The sequence below is a fragment of the Zootermopsis nevadensis genome, unplaced genomic scaffold, assembly GCF_977971745.1.
Source record: "Zootermopsis nevadensis isolate Lab colony 2312 unplaced genomic scaffold, Znev_1.0 Znev_ptg000016l, whole genome shotgun sequence".
NCBI classification, from domain to species: domain Eukaryota; kingdom Metazoa; phylum Arthropoda; class Insecta; order Blattodea; family Termopsidae; genus Zootermopsis; species Zootermopsis nevadensis.
The window spans coordinates 12,588,635-12,611,648 of NW_028259148.1; the positions used below are offsets into that span (position 1 = coordinate 12,588,635).

General features: G+C 37.7%; 2 protein-coding genes across 5 annotated transcripts in view; both read right to left on the reverse strand.

The window, feature by feature from the left end:
- Positions 1-1,168: 1,168 nt before the first annotated feature.
- On the reverse strand, positions 1,169-19,419 carry LOC110838720 (UDP-glucosyltransferase 2). Of its 4 annotated transcripts, none has more exons than XM_022082216.2 (5): positions 19,246-19,419; positions 9,975-10,816; positions 7,784-8,006; positions 5,138-5,357; positions 1,169-3,908 (listed from the first exon to the last, which is right to left on the reverse strand). In XM_022082216.2, exons 2-5 carry the CDS (start codon positions 10,803-10,805, stop codon positions 3,626-3,628), a joined length of 1,557 nt encoding a protein of 518 aa, XP_021937908.1. In that variant the 5' UTR covers positions 10,806-10,816; positions 19,246-19,419; the 3' UTR covers positions 1,169-3,625. The 4 variants fall into 4 exon arrangements, with proteins under 4 accessions (XP_021937908.1, XP_021937907.1, XP_021937909.1 ...); XM_022082215.2 differs by lacking the exon at positions 19,246-19,419 and adding an exon at positions 14,398-14,544; XM_022082217.2 differs by lacking the exon at positions 19,246-19,419 and adding an exon at positions 12,217-12,359.
- Positions 19,420-21,849: 2,430 nt separating this feature from the next.
- Positions 21,850-23,014, reverse strand: part of LOC110838717 (uncharacterized) — a 97,049-nt gene continuing 95,884 nt past the window's right edge. Inside the window, exon 9 of the mRNA XM_087349678.1 lies at positions 21,850-22,476. Within this exon, the coding sequence (XP_087205804.1) occupies positions 22,334-22,476 (143 nt within the window). The 3' untranslated portion in view covers positions 21,850-22,333. The remainder of the gene's footprint in view (positions 22,477-23,014) is intronic.

The window sequence follows — 23,014 nt, forward strand, 5'->3', positions numbered from 1 at the left end:
ATGTACATCTATTGTCATGACAATGATCCAGTCTATTGCTTGCCACAAGTTTAATTATGACTATTGTATCTGATCTGGTCTCATAATTTGTAGTAGCAACTGGGATTAGAAATTCAACAACTTTCAGAATATGTATTCTAAACCACATTTCTTCCAGAAAGTTGCCAGATCAGAATCCACCTTAATTTGTCCATTTTAAATAACCTATGAACAAAGTCAAAACCCAACCTGTAAAAATAGCTTTGAACTCTTCCACTTATTTTGCTGTCAGAATGCATTCTATCACTCCTGACATATCACACACAAATATTCACAATTATGTTAAATGAAATTTCAGTTAAAATAATTTATTTCATAATGAACTTTTGACAGAATATTTCAGAGTCACTGGAGATTAATATTACAGTGGATCTTAACGAATTATATTGTAGAATTTGAACTATTAAACACAGGAAGTATTTGTGGTGGGCTTTATTATTAGTGATACTGAACCTGCAGTTTTAATATCACTAAATTGTTTAATCTTGGCAGTTCAAGGCTTTGTCTACCTACATAAGGGCTCTGAATTCATTCCTGAAGAGGCATTATGTTCATCATAATGGACTAGACAGACACCAGGTGTAAGAGTGGCCATACTAATTCTGCTAATTATGGAATTTTGTCCAGCAGACATTGGAAAAATATGCAAACACCAGTTGTACTTTTCACTTCACTAGCTTACTTTAAGAACCACAGAAACTGGATAAACCAACTTACTTCTGGTAGCCATAAATAAATATATTACTTTATTTTTCTGCTTCTGTTACCATAACATTATTTATTCAAATGAATATATAACTTTCACAAATGAAACTGTTCATGTGCAGTTTGCATATAAAATATCAATGAGTCAGCATACACATAGCAGCATATGTCTTCAACCTTTAACTAGGCTGAGACTTGTAAACAAGATCATGATATATCTGTAAAACATATCCATTAGTGGTTTTTCCTTAATAAAAGATAGCCCATTTTATTTCTCAGTGAATTTTCAAAGCACCTTGCAAGAACAACATGCCCTGGGATTTGCCAAATTCTTAGATGACTGCTGAAAAGGCAGAGGGATATGGACTGGACTGCACAAAGGGGCGGGGGGAAGGTACAATCTATAGGCAAGAAAGCCAAACACTGCAGTATAATCTTGTAATTCATTCAAGAAAAGTCATAAAGTAAAATCATGAGAAATATTTTATCACGAACGAATTTACAGAAACATGTTACAACAGGTGATTACCCCACAGATTTTCCAACAACTGTGTAATGTATCGCTGGCCAAGTTCCCTATAGGACTCACTGCGAAAAATCACAGGAAAGTGCTTTAATTAAATTCTGTTAATTTTAATCATGAATTAATTTAATTAATATTTATTATTTTAACAGTATAATCTGAGCCCACAATAAAAATAATTTAACAAGAAAACAGACTTCATCTTAGTTGTTTTAAAATGGGAAGCGACATGTTGATGAAATTCATGCTTATTTCGGGAATCCCCTACTGTCAGATCTTCAGGTATAGGTAACCAATTTATTATGCTTTTTGTTTTGTTTGGACTCTTCTGTGTTTCGTACAACTTAATTTTTTTTTATGCTGCAGATTCTTGTCATTAGAGAATAATGATGGTTCGCACGAACTGTACCTAAGTGTATTAATTGTGGTGTCACTTCAACCATATTCCAATTCGGGTTCTTCCTGTGGGTCTGTGGGATGAGGAATGGGGAGAAAGGAGTGGAAGACGGAGATGCAACAGAACCAATCAGGTCTACACAACTAACATCTACCCTGAAAATGTGTCTGGTGAGAAGCCGACGACTATACCAGCCTGCGCCCTGTGACGTGGACAGGATCTAACCTTATAAAATTATATTCCTGTTTGGTAACAGACGAATACTGAAGGAAATCAGCAAAGTCCCAGCAGTAGTGAGTCCGACCAGTTCACTGACACCAGACAACCAAACAACCAACCAAAAAGCTAATGATGTATATATATTGAAACCGTTCATACGAGCCAGTGTGTTCATCAGTCTCATTGGTCAGGCGAGCAAGAGCTCAACTGTCTTGATTCTGATCGGTTCAATTTGACTGGAAATAGCATTCATTTGTGGCCATCGTGGCCAGGGAGTGAGGAGTGCGCTCATCGAATGATCCGCTCCTTGAAGGAGAGCGAGTCGGTCACTTTGAACGATCCATCCTCACTCGTAATCCCTTGACCATAACACAGTAGCCGCTTCTTCCCCTCTGCCAGACATATTCATCACATCTCACTCGCCATCTAATACCTGCCTTACATGAGATTAAAACAAAAAAAAACCAACACACATTCACCCTGAAAATGGCAACTGCTACGTTGGCTGAAACGGATAAATTTCAGCATTTGATGTAGTTCATTCATGCAAGCTGAAGTTGTACAGTACTCCAGCTGCAAAAACCTAAATACAAGAATTGATTAAGATTTGTTTTAATCTTTATTGTACAAGAATTTGATATTTAAACCCCATACTACAGGGCTGCAGGCTGAACTTCAACTCTAGGGTTTGCAATTTAGCATGTGGTAGTGTGACGCATATCTAGCTGGACCATGTGACATGGTCAATAAAGGTTAATTGTTTAGAGTGCTAGCAGTCATGAACAAGAAGTAAGACTGAGTGAAATTTTAAACCCTTTTGAGTCATCTGTTGGATCTGGTCTCATGCGAGTAGAAATTTAATTTCCAAATGGCGTTTCAGTCCGACAATCCAAACAGTATGGTGTTTGTCTTGTGTTCAAATAAATGAACCTCAGCACCAGAATTTATGTGATATTTGAAAAGCCACGTTCCAACCCAAAGTCAAACTGAGCTTGACACTTGAAGCTTAGAATAAATTATATATTACTTGATAAGGTTCCATTTATCAAAATATATGGACTGCAAAGTATTAAATCAGTAACCAACCAAGGTCATTAGTGCATACATGAAATTGTTTAGCCAGTGAAATGAAATCTGTTTATTTAGAAATCTTGCATTATTTATATGGAAAGCACGTTGAAAAAAGAGAAAAAATGTATGTAATTATTAAATTAAAATATTAATTTGATTTGTTACTAGAGAAATAAAGAATGTGAGATTAGGTTTCTTGCAGTGTTCACATTTTCAATGTGATCTTCTGAGCTGTGATGCCATGTGGACTTGTAAGTGGACACCAACAAGAGAACATGCTGTCTCCATGTTCAGAGCTGAAGTGAGAAGGGTTAGTTGAGTTATATAAGGTTAGATGGAGGAGGAATGAGCAGCGATCAGAGTCAATCAAAATCATGGGGATGGGCAGAAAGATGGGAGCCCAGTCTGGGCGAGTAAGAAACAGAAATCTGCCCTTTCTAAGGCAGCGAGAATGGAGGACTGGGTCCTTTGCAGGAAACTGCTGTGCGTTTCTTTTGATTTTATTAAATCTGTGCATAGGGACTAAGTTATGGAATGTAAAACTGGAATATTTTTATTAATATGAATATTTTTTTAAAAAAATAGTTTGCATGTATATGTATAGACAAGAGAGCAAGGACTACAAGAATGTTTGTTAAACCAACAATTTACCTATAACTCAGATTCATATTTTACTGTTGTTTTGACTTTATACGTCTAGTAGCCGGCACTAAGAATCTGTATATAGTTGTTAAAACCAAACCAAACAATACAAACATCAGAGTTGTGCCTATAAACAGAACTGCAATGACATCTAACAGAAAATACTGATACCAAGGTAAGTCAGCACCAACAGAACGAAGAGGTGCTCCTCCATGCCGTAACACATATTCAGTCCAAAAAATAGCTCGCTTCAGTGGTGTCTCTGGTTGATCTCTGAAGATAGCTGACAATTTCTTCATATTGTCTCTGTAACTACAATACATAGCAAGTTACTTAAAAACCTATTCAGACCTTTCAAATTTAAATTATATAAAGTCTTTAGAAGTATGCAGTTAACTGAGGGAAGCTCAGAAATGCCTTGTAGCATAGCTCAGATCTGTATGAAAATGTTTATTGTATGATTTTGCATTTTTTAAATGGCAGTCGTACAGTGTACACACAGTTTGTTTTCTTAGTAACTTGTCGATACGTCTGTCTACAAAATTCATTTCCTGAACCACTCAGAGGATTTCAGTTACACTGGAAAAAGGACAGATCTACACTGAAGTTAACAGATACCTCCTTAACTATCTTCACAGAGCAAAGTCCTCTTAAGAAGCTAGTAATCTCTCAGCTGGTCAATAAATTCCCCGCCTTTTATTGCAACCAGGAGTTCATTACCATGATTAAGAGTCCATTACTGGTCTCTGTCCTGAATCAGATTAATCCAATCTTTACTATGTACCAACTAAGCTATCACGAGCAACGTAAGTGAATCTTCTCTTATGAGACTTATGAAGTAACAGTGAACAAACTTGAAAAATAAAATTGTGTATGACAAAGAAAGAGTCTGATGTCATCACTTAATATTTTAGCCATGAAATTAGAGAAGGGTCCACGCCATATTGCAAAATCAAAGCTAAATCGAAGGTTTTCAATCAACCAGGTCTCCTTGTGAGTTCTGATACTGATATGAGACCTCTAATAAAAAGTTGTAATGTGGATGCATAACAGAAAATTCTTCTTTAATAGCGGAACCACCAGCAAACATTAGAATTAATTATAAGATATTAATATTTGTTTAAATCTTGTCAGTCTAATCACAATAAAATTCCTATTAAATATTAAAATATTATCATAATTAACATTAAAATATTTAAAATATATTAAATGATGTTCTCTATCGAAATGTTCGATTTACATTAGATCATCACTTTTTTACACGACATGTTTCAGTTCTAAAAGAACCATCTTCAGGTGTATAAAATTATATAAACTTAAATATAATTTAAACATCATTTAATATATTTTAAATATTTAAATGTTAATTATAGTAATATTTTAATATTTAATAGGAATTTTATTGTGATTAGACTTGACAAGATTTAAACAAATATATATTTATCACAATATGACGCAACTTTATCATCTCATAAGATATTAATGTTCAGAAAGTAAAACATTGATACAAACTGATTTTGCTTAATTTGTCTAGAACTTACCTATGGTTTCCAACAACTGTATGTACAGCATTAAGAACAGATTGTTTTGAGAGTGTATGATATACCAGCTCTACTCCAACACCACGTGTAGCGAGTTTCACAACATTTGCAAACTGATCAGCTAAGAAAGGCATTCCTACAATAGGTACTCCATGGTAAATGGATTCTTGTGAACTAAGCTTTCCACCATGGGAGATGAACAAACAAACATTGGGATGTGCTGTAACAGTTAACATATAAATCAACACTCACACCAGTCCATTATTTAATATCATGACTGATTGGTTAGCACTCATGCTTTGTATGTGGGAGACACACACAAGGCTCCATAATACTATTTAAATCCACTGTTAGCTACTTACAAATTCTATTCACGTATACATTTAGACCAAGCTTAAAAATGTACTTGTCGTCAGAGTCAATTAAGTAGCCCATAGTGAGTGGGTGAATATTTGTGTCTCAGTCCACATGCCAGCTATTTGACTGATATTTCTCATGGTTATCCTCAGCCCTTCCAGCAAATGGTGATATGATAATCCAAAGTAGTCCATTTACAATTTCTGTCCACATCTTTTGCAGTTCATACTTTTCAAATGCTGTTCCACTTGGTGAGATATAATTTATGTAGTTAACAAAGCATAATTATGTAAATTAAACATAACTCTAAAGTTATACTAACATTTTAAACTTTGAAAAAATTATTCTACTTTCTTTTCTAACCCTTCCCATGCTGCAAGTGAAATTTCTAACTTGGAAACTGCTGCCTCTTCTGTTATCAGTATTTTGCTGACTGTGGAAAAATAAATCTGTAGTTTCTTACTTCAAATTTGTTTGTGTCATATAATCAATGGAAATACAGCCAAGTTCTCATAATACCATACACACAAGAAATAAATTTTGCTAGTAAGAAAACACGTTGTAACAAACTAAAAGAAATTACACTTTCACAATAACTTCCATTGCACATTTACGAGGTGCGATCTGAAAGTTTCAGGACTGCGCGTATAAAAACCCGTACACTTATCTCAGGTATTAAATTCATCCATCACCCTCGAAGTAGTTCCCCTGGGAGTGAACACAACGATCCCAGCGCCGCTGCCAAGCCTGGAAGCATCCCTGGAAATCTTTCTTTGTCAGCCTGTCAAGCACCATCTGCGATTCTGCCTGAATCTCTTCTATCGTCTCAAATCCCCTTCCCTTTAGCTGAATTTTCATCTTTGGGAAGAGGAAGAAGTCACACGGAGCTTAGAAAGGAAGTTGGGGTTGGTTCTTGCAAGATCTTTGAGCTCCTGACAAACGAGAAGTCGATTCTGCTTCTGGTCCTCAGACAGGAGCCTTGGCACAAACTTGGCTGCGATGCGTCGCGTGTGGAGTTCTTCCTTTAGAATCAGCTGACAGGTCCCATAGCCTATCCCAACAATGTCGCACAAGTCGTTGATGGTACGACGTCGATCTTCGTGAATGGCCTGCCGAATCTTCGTAACATTTTCGGGCGTTGTGCTCGAAGATGGTCGTCCAGAACGCTCGTCATCATCGACAGAGGTTCCGCCATTTTTAAAAAGTGAATGCCACACAAAAGTTTGTGCACGACCCATTGCGGACTCCCCAAATGCTTGCTTTAGCATTTCATAGGTTTCCGTAGCCGTTTTGGCGAGTCTTTGGCAAAATTTGATGCACACGCCATTCCGAAATCGCAGGAGGGTCGGTGTAATGCACTACCAAAACGCCCGTAACTAAGAAACAAATGCTAATTCGATGATGCCGGCTGGCACACTAATTCACTATGAATGTAGGCCGCACCCCCTAGCGGCAGAAGTTCGTACTACATCCGGTTCGCCCTCTATTGACACAGTCTTGAAACTTTCCGATCGCACCTCGTATCATACATCCCAATACCAAAATTCTGTGCTTCTATCACATCATCTGTGGATTGTCCTCTGTGTTGTAAACAATGGTATGAAAAAATTGAAACATTCAGATGATGATGAAGAAGAAGAAGAAGGAGGAGGAGGAGAAGAAGAAGATGAAGATGATGATCCAAAAGTGTCTTTGAATAAAATAACAACAATTAGATGGAATTATGGCATTATTATAAGGATCACTCATACAAATGTTAACAAAATTTCGTTGAATGGAGTGTTCTCCAAAGTTCGCTATATCCTGCCAAAGGTCCTTGAGAAGTGTTATAAGATTATCTTTAATGAATTTTTAGCATCTTGGGCTGTTCAGCTTGTTGGTATATTGAATATTTTTAGGTAGACATCAAGATTTGACATAATTAAAGTTAGGTATAATCTCCATATATAGCCTATTTATGTATATAAAGCTTTGGAATATCAGAATGGGAACTTCAGATTACATAATGTTTAAATAATAATATTAATAAAACACCATTACTAATAGCATCAGTAACTACAACATAATTATGGTTGTGGTGGTAGTGATAAAGATGACAGAAGAAAAACATGTTGGAAGACTAAGAAGGAGATGGTATGATATTAACATGGAAATAGGTTATGAGAATGTGAACTGGATTCAACTGTCTCTGGATTGTGTCTTAATGTGGGGTCTGTATTAGTGGTGTTGTACCTTCAGGTTCTGTTGCCAGAAAATTAATCTGTTGTATTTTAATATACTATACAATACCTAAAATATCATTCTGTGACAGCCATTTTCTGACAATCACATTCTGAGGTTGTCCTGGCAATGAGTCTGACTCCCACTTCCAGAGAACTCTCTGAGGAAGCTCTGAAAATGCATCTAAAAATGCTTTTACTTTTTCAGGTGGCATCTTGTCACTCCTTACATTTGAACCAAGGCTAAAGAATATAGCACCATGCTTGGCTTCATCCAGGAACATTTTCAAATCCTGAAACAATTATATTCACTTTACTAAAGAGCAGGTTACTATTCCTTTCCTAAACGTTCATTAGCAAAAACAATCTATAAGTTTAATTTAGACTTCTTTTCTCCATACCTAAATAAGTCTTTAGTACAAGTGGTGTTACGGGCATGTCACAAGAATGATCAAGCAATTGGCTGAGCACCACCAGGAAATATTTTGTTAAAATCCAGATATCCTGATTTGAACTTTTTGTTTTCATAAGTCATTCCACACACATTCTGGGTTAGTAATTTAATCAGGCCACTGCCACTTTATTCCAAATCGACTGTAGTTCATTATACTTTATTATTTCCTCATCTCATACAAGAATAAACTTTGACACTGATGCAGGATAATTACATAACCTATAAATCAACCAGGACAAGACTGATGGATGTTTTAATCGAAATGTGTGCATGAATTTCAGTGAAGTCTACTAATGACATCAGTCATATCAGCATGGAATGGAATAAATTTCTAGTGTTCCGGAGACTGTCTCTGCCTCCATCATCAGGAATTGGTGTGATGAGTCATATAGTTGCAACTTAGAGTAAACCTGCATCTATGTTGAAAGAGTAAACCTATACCTCTGCTGAATACACTGCTATGTGGATGCAATGCATGTCAGGCAGAAACAACCTCCAAATCAACAGAAAATCATTTCCTATTGATATTGCTGATCAACCACTCAGTTATGGCAAAGGCTTCAAATTTGTAGTCTATACATTTCCTTACTAAAAATAAATTCCCTGCCTCCATCATCAGGAATTGGTGTGATGAGTCATATAGTTGCAACTTAGAGTAAACCTGCATCTATGTTGAAAGAGTAAACCTATACCTCTGCTGAATACACTGCTATGTGGATGCAATGCATGTCAGGCAGAAACAACCTCCAAAACAACAGAAAATCATTTCCTATTGATATTGCTGATCAACCACTCAGTTATGGCAAAGGCTTCAAATTTGTAGTCTATACATTTCCTTACTAAAAATACATTCCCCGCCTCCATCATCAAGGGAATCCCTTGATGATGGAAGTAGGGAAGGTCTTCAAAACATCGGATGTCTGTGAAGAAATAAAATGGCTTGTTGCCCAAGATTATTTTATCATGTATAAAATAGTTTCCACTTAAATGCAGCATTGGACACATAACTATTTCAGTGAACATTAGTCCTCTTGCAATTTCATCTTTTTCATTGTTGATTTCCTTATAAAACTACATCGTCTGCCTACAATAGGCATCTTGAATATATACCTATGGCAGGTGAGGCATTGATGGAGGACAAAAATGAAGTTTGGAGCCCTTGGATACTCCATAATTCACAATAAGTTTTAGTAATTGCAACATGAAACCAAAATAATAAAGCTTATTTAATAACAATACAATGATTAATCTTATAAAATGCTTCTTCAAAGTCGATTTCAATGGCGTTGATACTTTTACAATTATGAAATGCATTAAATATGTACAAAACAAAGTTTATTAAATTTGTTGTTGTAAATGTGTGAGAAAAGAACCGACGCTGGGTCTTACTTTAACTTTTAACGTGGTTGAATAAGTGACTGTACAGAATCTGTTCTAGTAATCTTGCAGAAGCACACAAGAGTTTTTTGGCGAGTCTGTTACAACAAAGGCAAAGGACAAATAATTGATCACAATGTCCATGATGAGAAGATGAGATAACTACAGAGGGAATGAAGATATTTTGAAAGAACTAAAAGACTTTAATCACTACGTGGAAATGGAAAGACAGGCACACTTTCCTCATTAATGATAAAATACACATCTAATGGAAAAAGATGCCAAGAACAATTATAATAGGCCATATAACTCTTTGATGACGATGGCGACTCCCAGAATTATCTGATATATTACCACTGAATTTACCTACCCTATTATCTTACTTTGTAGCAAGCTTTTCTGAAAGGTATAATAAATCTCTTTCACTTACCTTTGGAAGTTCTTTTCCAGGTGTAATATGCATTCCTCCAACTGGTATCATTGCTGGCACTAGTGGTAATGGATAGTCCATACTGAAGTGAGTGTTTACCATCACTAAACTGACATTCCTCTCAATTTCACTAGGTAAAGGTGCAGAATTTCCAAAATATTTCTTAGCTATATTATCCATGGCTGGGAGGTGGTGGAAATTTCGATAATATAACATATAATTGTGAAGTAGAAAATTTACCATTCTCTGACCAAAAGTCATATGATCTGTAAATGGCAATGTCTGCATACTAGTGAAAGATAATATTTGTGGATTTCCCACCATGGTATTATACCAAGGCGGACTCACATACGCCGTGATGGCAATCACAGGTGGATAACCAAACATTGGGACAAATCCCAAAAAGCATTCCTCAAGAGTTATATCTATAATAATCAAATCAAATTTTTCCTTTCCTTGCAGTGACATAAGTTTCTGAACTCCTTTTGTTGACATTCCAAACTCACAAGCATCCTGACCCCAGAGGAACCATATACGTGCATTCTCAATAAAAGTCATTGTACTCATAGCTTCATAATTATAGTTGGAATCTTCTAGTCTCTCGTAGGCTTTTTCAATAACGATATCTGTATGGTTAGCGACTGGTTGCTTCTCTGGATTAGGACTAAGGACTGTGACTTGATGGCCTCGAGCAGCAAGAGCTAACATCAGGGCTCGGTTCCAGATGTGATGACTAGGAGATGGCGTTGACATTAGGCCCAGAATCTTGGCAGCAGAAACATGATCCATATTCCATCCAATGAAGAAAAGCAATGGAATAAATTTTCTCATCTTGCTTGTTCCTATAAAAATATTAGAAGGGATATTTGTTTACATTCTTGGTAGTCTCTGAATAAAAATCCAAATGTCTGCAGCCATCTTAGAATGTGCCACTGTATGCCAATGACCAATATTTGTGTTCAAGTATGGATTGTGGTAAACTATATTTTGTTATTATTGCCTGTATTTTAATAAAATTGTGCAAAATACTGAAGTTAGGATCTCAATAGTGAAAGAAAAATAAAAATTATGGAGTATGTGTCTACACTTAACTATTTTAATAGCACCATCTCGTACAGTAGTCGTCATCACTACACATAACCTCATTTTCTGTTTTGTTTTTGTTTGAGGAAAATTTGTCACAATCATCTGCTGCCCAAGTACTTTCTTTGGAGGCATATGAAAGGGACAACAATAAAGATAAACACATGGAGGAACCTTGTCTATTTGAAATTTATGAGTTATTAATTTAGTTCTAAGAGTTACATTTTTTTTTACAGGAACGTAACTTGCCCGGGGCAAAACGGAGTATGGTTGATATATGTTTTAAAGGTTGTAAGAAGACACAAATTATCTAATAATTATGATGTAGGATATAAAAATGATTTAGTATACAATGTAAAATGTCGAAACTTTACACGTTTTAAATCTACTTAGGCCTAACTCAGACGACACACATGTGCACCTCTTCATCATCGTGACTACCAACATCTGCACATGAATTATGGGCCCATTTCAAGCAAGACGAATGCCAGATCAACCCTTCAATAGACTGCAAATAGACATCGCCACATTACAGGCACTCATCTTGATCCTTCTCTACTTTCACTCGGGGCAAAACGGGGTACCCCATTCTACCCCGAGTATACTCTTTCAAATTAGGATTGTCCCACCAAAAATGACATCGTGAAAATTAATAAAAATATTGCGTTTAAGACTTTCAAGAAAACACCCTGTCACATGCGTCATTCAACAAAGTGGATATGAACAATGAATAGGTTTTACCTTCACTGGAAGTTGATAAAAATGTCTAAAATTAAGGAGCAAAATCCAGCAAGGGTGATTATTTCATTAAATGTAACCACAAGATGGCGCTGACTGACATAACGTGTCCCTGTGCTGTAAGCTAACGAAATTTCACCCGGTCCCGTTCTGCCCTGGTCTCCCCTACAACTTTCATTTTCGGGTAGAAGTCAAGGCGACAAGTGAAATGTTTTCCGAAACGTTGGTTAACACCAAACATTCGACGCGGCTCTCACCCAAAAATCAAAGTTATAAATTTTACTCCAGCCACGAAAACCTACGGCCAAGAATAGAATAAAAACGGTATGACTGATGGAAGATGTTTCTATGACCACACGCTCCATTTTGCTGTTTTGAGTCCAATGTGTGACGACCGTGGTAGAGTACGTGAACACTTAACTCCTTCTTCCACAGCGTGAAGACAAATCTTGCTACTTGCGTAATAGATTTTCTCCGAACACAGCAATTGAGCGTAATTTGTCTGAACCCCCACTCAAGGTCAGCCATGCCTTCAGCCTTTCGTGCGCGCAGACAGAATGATGATGAGTTTGGTCGGTCACGCTAGAAACAGGGTTTGCAACAGATGGCGCATATCACTAACTGCTCAAGTTAATCGTTAGAGTGCACTGTAAGTGCTACTCTGTTTCTGTTACGTCAATGTCTCTTAATCAGCACGGTTTCGTCGGTTCTAAGCCCGTGATCTGCTTTAAGGAATTCGTCAGGAAAACTATCCACCGCCTCACTGTATTAGGGCGTGATGAAAAGTGTTGCTTTGATGTTTTTAACCCTTAAAAGTGTTTCTGTGTTTACTTTTAAAGTATTTATATTATCACCCAACAGACCAAAAGCTGATGTGTCCCATTCAATCCCAAACCGCAATGATTAGCTTGGAATTTCCTCACGTCATATTCTAAGGCAAAATTAAAAAGCAGTGATGATAAAGCATCTCCCTGTTTCAGGCCATTCTGAATAGGAAATGTATCAGACAAATGTTTACCAATACCGACGTTTAAACACATTTTAATTAACATGACTAGCTTCTTAAGTACATCCAAATTCAAGCAAGATATTGCAAATAACCTCTGTTTTAACTGAGTCGTAGGCTTTCTTGAAGTCTACAAATAGTTTATGGACTGAACCACTTTTTCTCTAGTATCTGGCGAATGTAGAACATTTGATAACTTGTAGATCTATTACGACAGAACCCACACTGATGTTCCCCAATAATTTAATTGGCATATGGAGTCAGCTTCGAAATAAGAATGTTGGATAAAATTTTGCAAACAGATGAAAAGGGAGAGGTTCCTAGATAATCATTACAATCAGTCTTATGACCCTTCTTATGAATTGGTACAACAGACAACATATACACCAAAATAAATCGCTCAACTCAACAAATACGTTTGGGATTATTAAATTCTTGGACTGTGTCCTTCGTCTGGAATTTAAAAGAACAAAATGTTCCGTAAATCGTATTTGTGAAAACGCCCAGAGACGATTGAAAAAAACCCAAAAATTTAATTTAAATATTCTATCTCAAATCTAAAAGTTTGTGACGATGGTGAGTTATTTGAATTAATTTTTTTTATGTTTTCCATCGTCTAATAAAATCATAAAATTGAACGACGTTTCGGATATGGAACTCTATCTCCGTCTCCAGGTATTGAACACGGAGATAGAGTCTCATCTCCGAAACGTCGTTCAATTTTATTATTTTATTAGACTATTGAAAAAACCCAAAAAATTTAATTTAAATATTCTATCTCCATAAAGATAAATAATTACGTGACATCACTTTTGATGGGCCTTTATAACTCTACCAAGGACGATTCGTCATATTAACATTTTGTGTTCCTCTGTTACATTGAACGAGCTCAGAAGATGAAGTATAAATGAGGAAACACAAAAAGGGATTTGAAGAAAACCGATCTGTAGCTTATCTGAAGTAAATATGCCTGCATTCGTAATGATGATCCTCGGCCCAGATTACGTTAACTCGCCTCCATTCTAACATTCTCCGTTTAATATTCCCATCATAATGACGCTCTCTCAACTGCAAAGGTTATAAACCGTCAAACATGATACGAAGATGGTCAGGTACGAATGAATTTGAAAAATATCTTCCGGGAGCCTACTTCATGGTACTATTCCGGTACCTATTTGTCTGGAGTGAATGAGAAAAACCACAAAACTATTGACCTGTATTCTTACGAGACTCGAATCCAAGTCCGGAATATCGTTCTAACCATGCGTGAGCCTCCTCGGTTATTAACTCTTCAAAGCCCAGAGGTAATATGTACCATCTACTTTAAATCTCAGTAATTCTGTATTTTGCTCACAACGTATTAATGGGTTTCATATTGTTTTCAGTGTGTTTTCCATAATCAACATTAACCGACTGATATTTGTAATAGAGACACGTTACGTTTTCTCGGAGGTACGGACAATCTTTAAATGGTATTCAACTTCAGCTTCAAAAGTCGAAGTGTAGTGACGTTTTTTATACTGTTAAGAACAGATCTATTAGAGCGCCGATGAATACTTGGGAAATCAAGAAAATTGCAAGAAGTGAAGTCCTTACCTCCTTAACAAGACGATGAAGTGTGCTTCACCACACAACAACCACTACCATAACAGAAGAACGAATGAGTGAACCAACTTCGATGTTGAAACATTTGCATGTCAGAGCCGAAGGCCGAGGGGTCGTTACAGAAGGCGGACTTTCAAAAGAGTATAAACAATCGCATGATTTACTGTGCATATCTTACATAAAATGTTCAAACTATATTACAAGACTGTTATTAACCCTTAACGAACTGTTGGATGACGTATTAACAATGCGAAGAGAGAATTCTATTACGCACTTTAAATTATTATTTGTATTCACTAACTAGCCACGGTGGTCTAGCGGTCAGAACGCTGCTATTGTAATCCTGGGGTCTCGGGTTCGACTCCCGGCGGTGCCCGAATTTATAACTTGTGTTGGGCAAGGCCGTGGTCTAGACAACACGGAGTTTTCCTCCGTGGCATCCCAACAATTACTCCATTCACACACAGAAGAAGGCAATGGCAAACCACTTCTGGATCATCTGCCAAGAACGTATATGAACAGGTCCCAGTCCGAGAAAATGATGGAAGGATCCTGTTCATATGGACCTGTCGTCAGACAGAACACTAAATAATAATAAGATGAGGTGGTCTAGCGGTTAGAACGCTGGCCTTGTAATCCTGGGGTCTCGGGTTAGATTCCCGGCGGTGCCCGAATTTATAACTTGTGTTGGGCAAGGCCGTGGTCTAGACAACACGGAGTTTTCCTCCGTGGCATCCCAACAATTACTCCATTCACACACAGAAGAAGGCAATGGCAAACCACTTCTGGATCATCTGCCAAGAACGTATATGAACAGGTCCCAGTCCGAGAAAATGATGGAAGGATCCTGTTCATATGGACCTGTCGTCAGACAGAACACTAAATAATAATAAGATGAGGTGGTCTAGCGGTTAGAACGCTGGCCTTGTAATCCTGGGGTCTCGGGTTAGATTCCCGGCGGTGCCCGAATTTATAACTTGTGTTGGGCAAGGCCGTGGTCTAGACAACACGGAGTTTTCCTCCGTGGCATCCCAACAATTACTCCATTCACACACAGAAGAAGGCAATGGCAAACCACTTCTGGATCATCTGCCAAGAACGTATATGAACAGGTCCCAGTCCGAGAAAATGATGGAAGGATCCTGTTCATATGGACCTGTCGTCAGACAGAACACTAAATAAATAAATAAATTCACTAACTAACCAAAGGCTTACCGAACCCGAACGTTCATAACCGAATTAACCAAAGCCCTTATTCCTGATAGCGTATTCTAGCCCAAAATTAAAGAGCAAAGGAGACAAAGCATATCCTTGTTTTAGACCGTTCTTGATGGAAAATTACACAGATAAATATTTTCCAATACGAATTTTGCTATGAGTTTCATTTAAGCACATTTTTATTAGACCCACTAGCTTCTTTGGTATACCAAATTCAATAAGAATATTATATAGCAATTCTCTCTTAACCGAGTCATAGGCTTTTTTGAAATCTATAAATAACTGATGTACGGTCCCACCGAACTCCTACTTTTTCTCTAGTATCTGACAAATGCAAAAGATCTGATCAATCGTTGATCTGTTTCGTCTGAACCCACACTGATGATCCCCAATAATTTCATTCGCATATGGGGTTAATCTTGCCAAAAGAATTGTTAATAGAATTTTGTACGAGGTTGACAGCAGAGAAATTCCTCGGTAATTACAACACTCAGTCTTGTCCCCCTTCTTATGAACAGGAATAATTATGGATTCCTTCCACTGTTGTGGTATCTCTTCCTTATCCCAAATTAACTTAATAAGCTTATGGATCCTCATAAGTAACCCTTTCCCTCCTGCTTTAATTAATTCTGCTGGAATCTGATCAATACCTGGAGATTTATAACTTTTCAATTTCCCAATGGCTAGTTCAGCTTCATCTAAACTAGGTTCTGGCACTATCAGTTGGTATTTATATTCATAAGAAAGAAAATGTCAATTATCTTGACATTTCTCAACACATTCATTTTTCATGCCTGTTATAAATGTCTATATCTGCAAACTTTATTCTAAATTGAGGTCAATTTAATGGAATTTTTCTGTACGAACTATTTTTGTAATCAAATATATCTTCGAGTGACAGGCATAAGATGTACCAAATATACGTACATGGCATTCAGACCTTCTCATATCTGTTGCCCATGTAATTTTTTAGACGAACGTCAGTTATTGACGTGGTTCTTACGTGTTAAATTTCACTATTCGCTTCTCAAGAAGGGCTCTGGTCCATAAACTCCATTGTGTTGCTTTAAGAGGGCGGAGGGTACTTTAAATTTCCCCAGGCTCCGTTCACTGTACTCTCCTGATCTCTTAGTGATGTTCAATGGCCCCTGACTGCACTACGAGAACCATAACCGACATAATTGAGGAGGCCTTATCAGCTGCAGTTCTACATAGATAAATATTTCCATGTAATCTAAGCCAGGTCAAAGCTGTTCACTTAAAGAGCTTAAACAGCTTCGTGCTTGGTAAGGCCTCTGCTGCACCCTACAAACACAAGATGAGATTAAACTTTCTCGATCTCGCCCTAACCAAGTCACCGGCATCTTCATTCACCCTAACCCAACAGCGATCACGGACCCAGAGGACAGACACGGAATCCCCATACAAGCTTCGACGTTATATTCCCGGGATAGCAGAGCACACATAAGATATACCCACTTACAAAGTCTCTTCCTTAGTTATGTTATGCAAAATGTTATTAATTTCTAAGCTGCTAGACTCATTTCAACAGAAGATGACTGTCTTCTAGGGTGCTTCGCCGTGTAGTCTGGTAGATGTTTACCAACGTTTCAGAGGTCCTTGCTGCCTACCCTGATGATTGAGGCAGCAAGGACCTCTGAAACGTCGGTAAACATCTACCAGACTACACGACGCAACAACCCATAAGACAGAAATCTTCATCGCCCTGATGATGGAGGCAGTATGACCTCTGAAACGTCGGTAAACATCTACCAGACTACACAGCGCAACAACCCAGAAGACAGAAATCTTCATACTCTGATGATGGAGGCAGTATGACCTCTGAAACGTCGGTAAACATCGACCAGCCTACACAGCGCAACAACCCAGAAGACAGAAATGTTCATACTCTGATGACGGAGGCAGTATGACCTCTGAAACGTCGGTAAACATCGACCAGACTACACAGCGCAACAAACCAGAAGACAGAAATCTTCATACTCTGATGATGGAGGCAGTATGACCTCTGAAACGTTGGTTAACATCGACCAGACTACACAGCGCAACAACCCAGAAGACAGAAATCTTCATCGCCCTGATGATGGAGGCAGTATGACCTCTGAAACGTTGGTTAACATCGACCAGACTACACAGCGCAACAACCCAAAAGACAGAAATCTTCATACTCTGATGATGGAGGCAGTATGACCTCTGAAACGTTGGTTAACATCGACCAGACTACACAGCGCAACAACCCAGAAGACAGAAATCTTCATACTCATCGCCCTGATGACGGAGGCAGTATGACCTCTGAAACGTTGGTTAACATCGACCAGACTACACAGCGCAACAACCCAGAAGACAGAAATCTTCATACTCTGATGATGGAGGCAGTATGACCTCTGAAACGTTGGTTAACATCGACCAGACTACACAGCGCAACAACCCAGAAGACAGAAATCTTCATCGCCCTGATGATGGAGGCAGTATGACCTCTGAAACGTTGGTTAACATCGACCAGACTACACAGCGCAACAACCCAGAAGACAGAAATATTCATACTCACAGCCGTGAAAACCTTCATATAAAAATTTTACAAACACAACAAAAGTGAAGTACACTGTCACGATGAGTTTTTAAAATTAACGAATTGCTATGAATTAATTGTGAAGTCATAAAAATCACAGCTGCTGAGAATATACGGCAGTAGAAAAGTGTCCACTGTTCAGGGCCGGCCTTGGGAAAATTAATGGCAGACACGCAACATAAACGATTTGCGTGTTACGTAAACATCAGAAGAAACCAATTGTGAGGTCATAACGTTTTCGAGTACAACCTCGACAGGTAATAACAATAAAAACTGTATTTGTGCAGACTGCTGTCAAAATCTGTGCATGAGATTGAAAACGATCCGATGAACAGATATTAGAGATGAATGTAAAAGCGGTTCGATGTAACCAGAGCATCCAACACAACGAATTTGATGAAAATTTAAACAGCTACGCAGATTTCAGTAGGCTCTAAAGATTCCGATACAAAATTTTATGAACATTCATTGATCAGGATCATCCAGAACGAAGATGACACGATAATTGCCAAAGTTTTATCTGACATAGGTCATAGGTTATATCTGTAAATTTTACGCGCTAATAAATATATCAAGTGCGATATTATGGATGGGAAATGTTGCCCTATCACTCCACGAGAAGATAAAAGGACTTCAGAGCAGAATAGGCCAAATGTCCGCGCTCAAGGTTTGACATGGTTTTTTTCTCAGTCATCGCTTAAAACCAAATCAAACTTTTTTCATTTATAAAATCCGTATTCATTAAAGTCATGTTCACTATGGCGCTTTTTTCAGGAAAAAAAATTAATTGGGGGGGGGGGGTGTGAGTAGTCAGCATCACGCCCCGGCCGCTGTTTGCCCCCGGGAAAGGATCCCGGTACCCATTGGATAAGAGGCTGGGTGAGACCCAGAGTCTAGAAGGAAAATCCTCTGCCCCCGTCGGGGATCGAACTCCAGTCGTCCAGCCCATAGTTAGTCTCTATGCTGACTCGTAATACAGCCAGATATTTTTTAAAATTAGAATATTATAATGTCAATTTAATATGTATACTTACACGTATTGGTGAGGCGCCAAAAAGTATTCGATAATTTCACGAAAAAACTTGTGGGTAGGGAGAAAACGTTGTTTCAGCTTGGTCTTAGATGGTTGTACTCTGAGATGTGACGCTGTTTAGTCCGGTAGAAGATTGAACTACGTTTCAGAGGTCAGCGAGTATACTTGTAACACACTACACAGCGCTACGACTCGGGAGACGGCCGTCTTCGGTACTAACCGACGCGACAACGTGAAATCCCACTTACCTTCAGACTTCTTTGTCGTGTCCTTTCCTGACACACGGTGTCAACTGTTTCTTCATGAAAGCGATGTCGTCAGATTAAATTGTTTTAATTTCTACGAACTCGGTTTTGTGAGTATGACGACGCCTGCAGCTGTTTCACGTGATAATTTACACACGCAATAATTTCGTGATTTTTTTTGTTAAGAACATCTACGATCAGGTGAACGCAACGGCCCCAGAGCGTATCAAAAAAGAAACAATCTGAAGAATCTGATGTTAGGTTAGGTTACAATTCATAACCGGGTTAACAAAATCGATAAGGACGTTAAAAACTACTCTTCGATTTGTAACAAATTTACATAATACATGCAAATACACCGTTATATAACAGAACGAATTATTTTAGTGTAAAGTGTGGTCACAAATGTAAGCAGATACAGGTAGCCCTCGATTTACGTCGATTTTGAAACAAGAAAGTAAAAAAATATATTTAACTATTATTTATAACGTTTTACAATGTTTCTCGTACTGATTCTTATACTAAATCGTAATTCTTACATCGCTTATTTTGAATAAAAATTATAAATAGTCATCTCTGCAATTACGTAAGTTTCGTTAACGCGAATTTCCTCCAATGAGATCGATGAATCGGTAAAAGCTGGTTGTGAAATGCAAACTTTTGCATATACGAGTTTGCTCTTATGCAATTTAATTCCTTGGGCTTTAAACTTTCAAAGGACTAATTTAATCTCTGCGGAGGCACCGGGGTTATTTTTACTACGCGATTTCTTATGGGTCCGAGTCTTACGTTAATGTAACTATCGCTTAACAGCAGAGATGACTGTACATATCAAACACATGAAATAATCACAGTCAATGCCGATTGTAAGCGTATAAAATATATTTTTTAAATTCCCTTTATTTTATTTACGTTATTCAGAGCTTTATATGTAATGCCATTATATTACTCGTCAATGTTTGGGTGCTGGGAACGCATGTCATTGACTTCCCATTGATTTATATTATAAAAGAGTTTCAATTTACGCCGGTTCGTCCAGGAACACATCCCAGGCGTAAATCGAGTGCTACCTGTACATTAAAATCACATTATATTATTTTAAATTTTATATATATATATATATATATATATATATATATATATATATACACACCATCACCTCCCAGGCGTCATGTAGCATTTCTTTGTTTCTATTAGCGTTGTGTCTTTTCCACGTGGACCAACTTATAACCTAGTTTCGATCGTAAAGAAAAACTTGAAAAAAGAGCACGTTATCTTCATCAGCGGCTGACTGGCTGTAACAATTCTTATCCCACTCGATACATTTTCATAAACTATACTGGAATAGTTTTACACAAGTTTATATAGCAGTTTAAATTTTAATTAAAATCAACGTCAGAATAGCACCTACCTTGACGAGGGCGTGTTCTTCAGTCCCTCCAAGCAATGCGAGGATTGTTTATAACAACTACCAAATTCCTAGTTCTTTTCACACCATCTCGCACAATTATCCTTGTTATCGTTGCCAAAGAGAAAAACATAACGCCACAGAATACTTCACAGAACTACGTAAAGCAACGTGCATTGCAGTTACTATTTTAATTGTTCACTGGTTTCGACTTTTAATCACGATTATTAATTTTACAAAATTTGGCTACTAGTCTAAAGAAGAATTTGTTCTAAGATCATTTAATTTGATCCTATGTCCCCTCCTTTAGACATCCTGACAAAAAAAAATATTTATGGTTATCTCACGAGTTGAAACGTCCCCATAGTCACGGCATCTTATTGCATTCGTTTTACAAACATATCAATAAATGCCAATTTCTTCACTCATCTCATTATTCTTCATTTAATAACCCTATTATTACAAATTACGAATTTCCTGTTTGTATAATCTTCTATCCTTGTTTTGTTCCTCTCTCACAGACACAAATATTCTCCTCAACATTTTTCCAGAACTCCCTCATCCTATGTTTTTCCCTTGTAAAAGAGGACCATAAAACATCAGCTACAATAATTTTCTATAATTTCTATGTGCAAGATAGAAAAATTAGGATTTTGAACTGAATAACAGTAAGGAGAATACAGGAACACGTAATGAATTATTTATAGTGGAAGCTCTAGTCACGTCTGACTTGTCTAACAGGCAATAAATAACAGTAAGCTGTGTTCACAAAGATATGCAGCGCTGAAGATGGCAGTCTCCTGGGTTGTTGTGCTATGTAGTCTGGGCGAAGTTTCTCTGTAACGTCAATAAACTATCAGACTGCACGGTTCAGCCCAGAAGACCGCCATCTTCAGAATCTACACCACGAAAAACTCAGATCCTACTTATTTAAACTCTATTACGAGTTTCACAGTTGTATCTTCCAGGGTGGCGCACGCCGTGGCAGATCTCAAAGGGAAGTACTTCGTAGGTGCGAGAAATGTGTCGGCATCTTATACGAAATTCCTTAAAAGTGCCCTAAACCATTAAATGAGTATAACACTAAGTCTGTATCGCCACGTTTCTTTGTGTGCGTTACTGGGTTTGGTGGACATTTATATGCAGTCGAACGTATACATAAATTCAATAACAGAAATCAACATAAATGTACAGCAAGACCTTCAAGTGACACTCATGTACGTTGAAACACTACCTTCCATCTTTATCGGTTAATTTACAGACACTTACCTGAGTTGCCAACTACATGGGGCAGATGCCTTCTTAAGAAGCTTCTAGTAGCACATTCAGTAAAGAAATTCACTGCGTTTTATAAAATCTGAAAATTGTCGCTGTGTTAGCATCTCGCCACTGGGCCCGAACATGAGCCAGACGAGTCTGGTCCGCAACTTCAGGTTCTACTTCGAGATAAATCTTAATGCTTTCTTCCAGTCAATGTCTAGGTATCGCGCGCGGTCCCTTCGGCTTCTCTGACCAAAATTTTGCGTGCGGTTCCCGTCTCCACATGCTCCATCTCGCCTCATCAATGTTGATTTGTTCACTATAACAATAGTTCAAATAATCAATTTCCTCATCAAACAACCGTGGTTCAGCCCACAAGAGACAAAAATGTTTCCAGACTTTGACTCACTCTGTACTATCCTCAGTGTTTTGTTCTCCAACACATTCAATCTGTGGATTATCATCTTCTGGGTCGTGACACGATGTTCAGACTTATTTTGGCTTCATGGATATTTTAACCTTTTTCACTGATCATTTGATCAATATTATCTTGTATCCATTCATAGCCGTAATGAACTAAGGATATAAGAAACACAATAAACACTAATAAGTAAACATAAAGAAGACTTCTGTCTTCTGGGTTGTTCTGTTGCGATGAATCGCCCTGATGACGGAGGCAGCAAACTCATCTGAAATGTCAGTAATTTCTACCAGACTACAAGGCACAACTGAAAACACAGCCAGCTTCATACTTTTCAGAATACAGCCACACGTGAGAACCTGAAAGCTCACATTTCATTGCCATTTCTAGTGAAATGCATGAGAGACCCTTGATAATGTTCAAGACCACTTGTACT

What these genes read in the sequence shown, in the direction of transcription:
- LOC110838720 (XM_022082216.2), bottom strand. Translation starts at nt 10,805, where the DNA reads ATGAGAAAATTTATTCCATTGCTTTTCTTCATTGGATGGAATATGGAT. An exon ending in GTCACAGAATGATATTTTAG is followed by an intron (nt 5,358 to 7,783) that starts GTATTGTATAGT and finishes TAACTGTTACAG; the next exon opens with CACATCCCAATGTTTGTTTG. An exon ending in ACAGTTGTTGGAAACCATAG is followed by an intron (nt 3,909 to 5,137) that starts GTAAGTTCTAGA and finishes TATGTATTGTAG; the next exon opens with TTACAGAGACAATATGAAGA.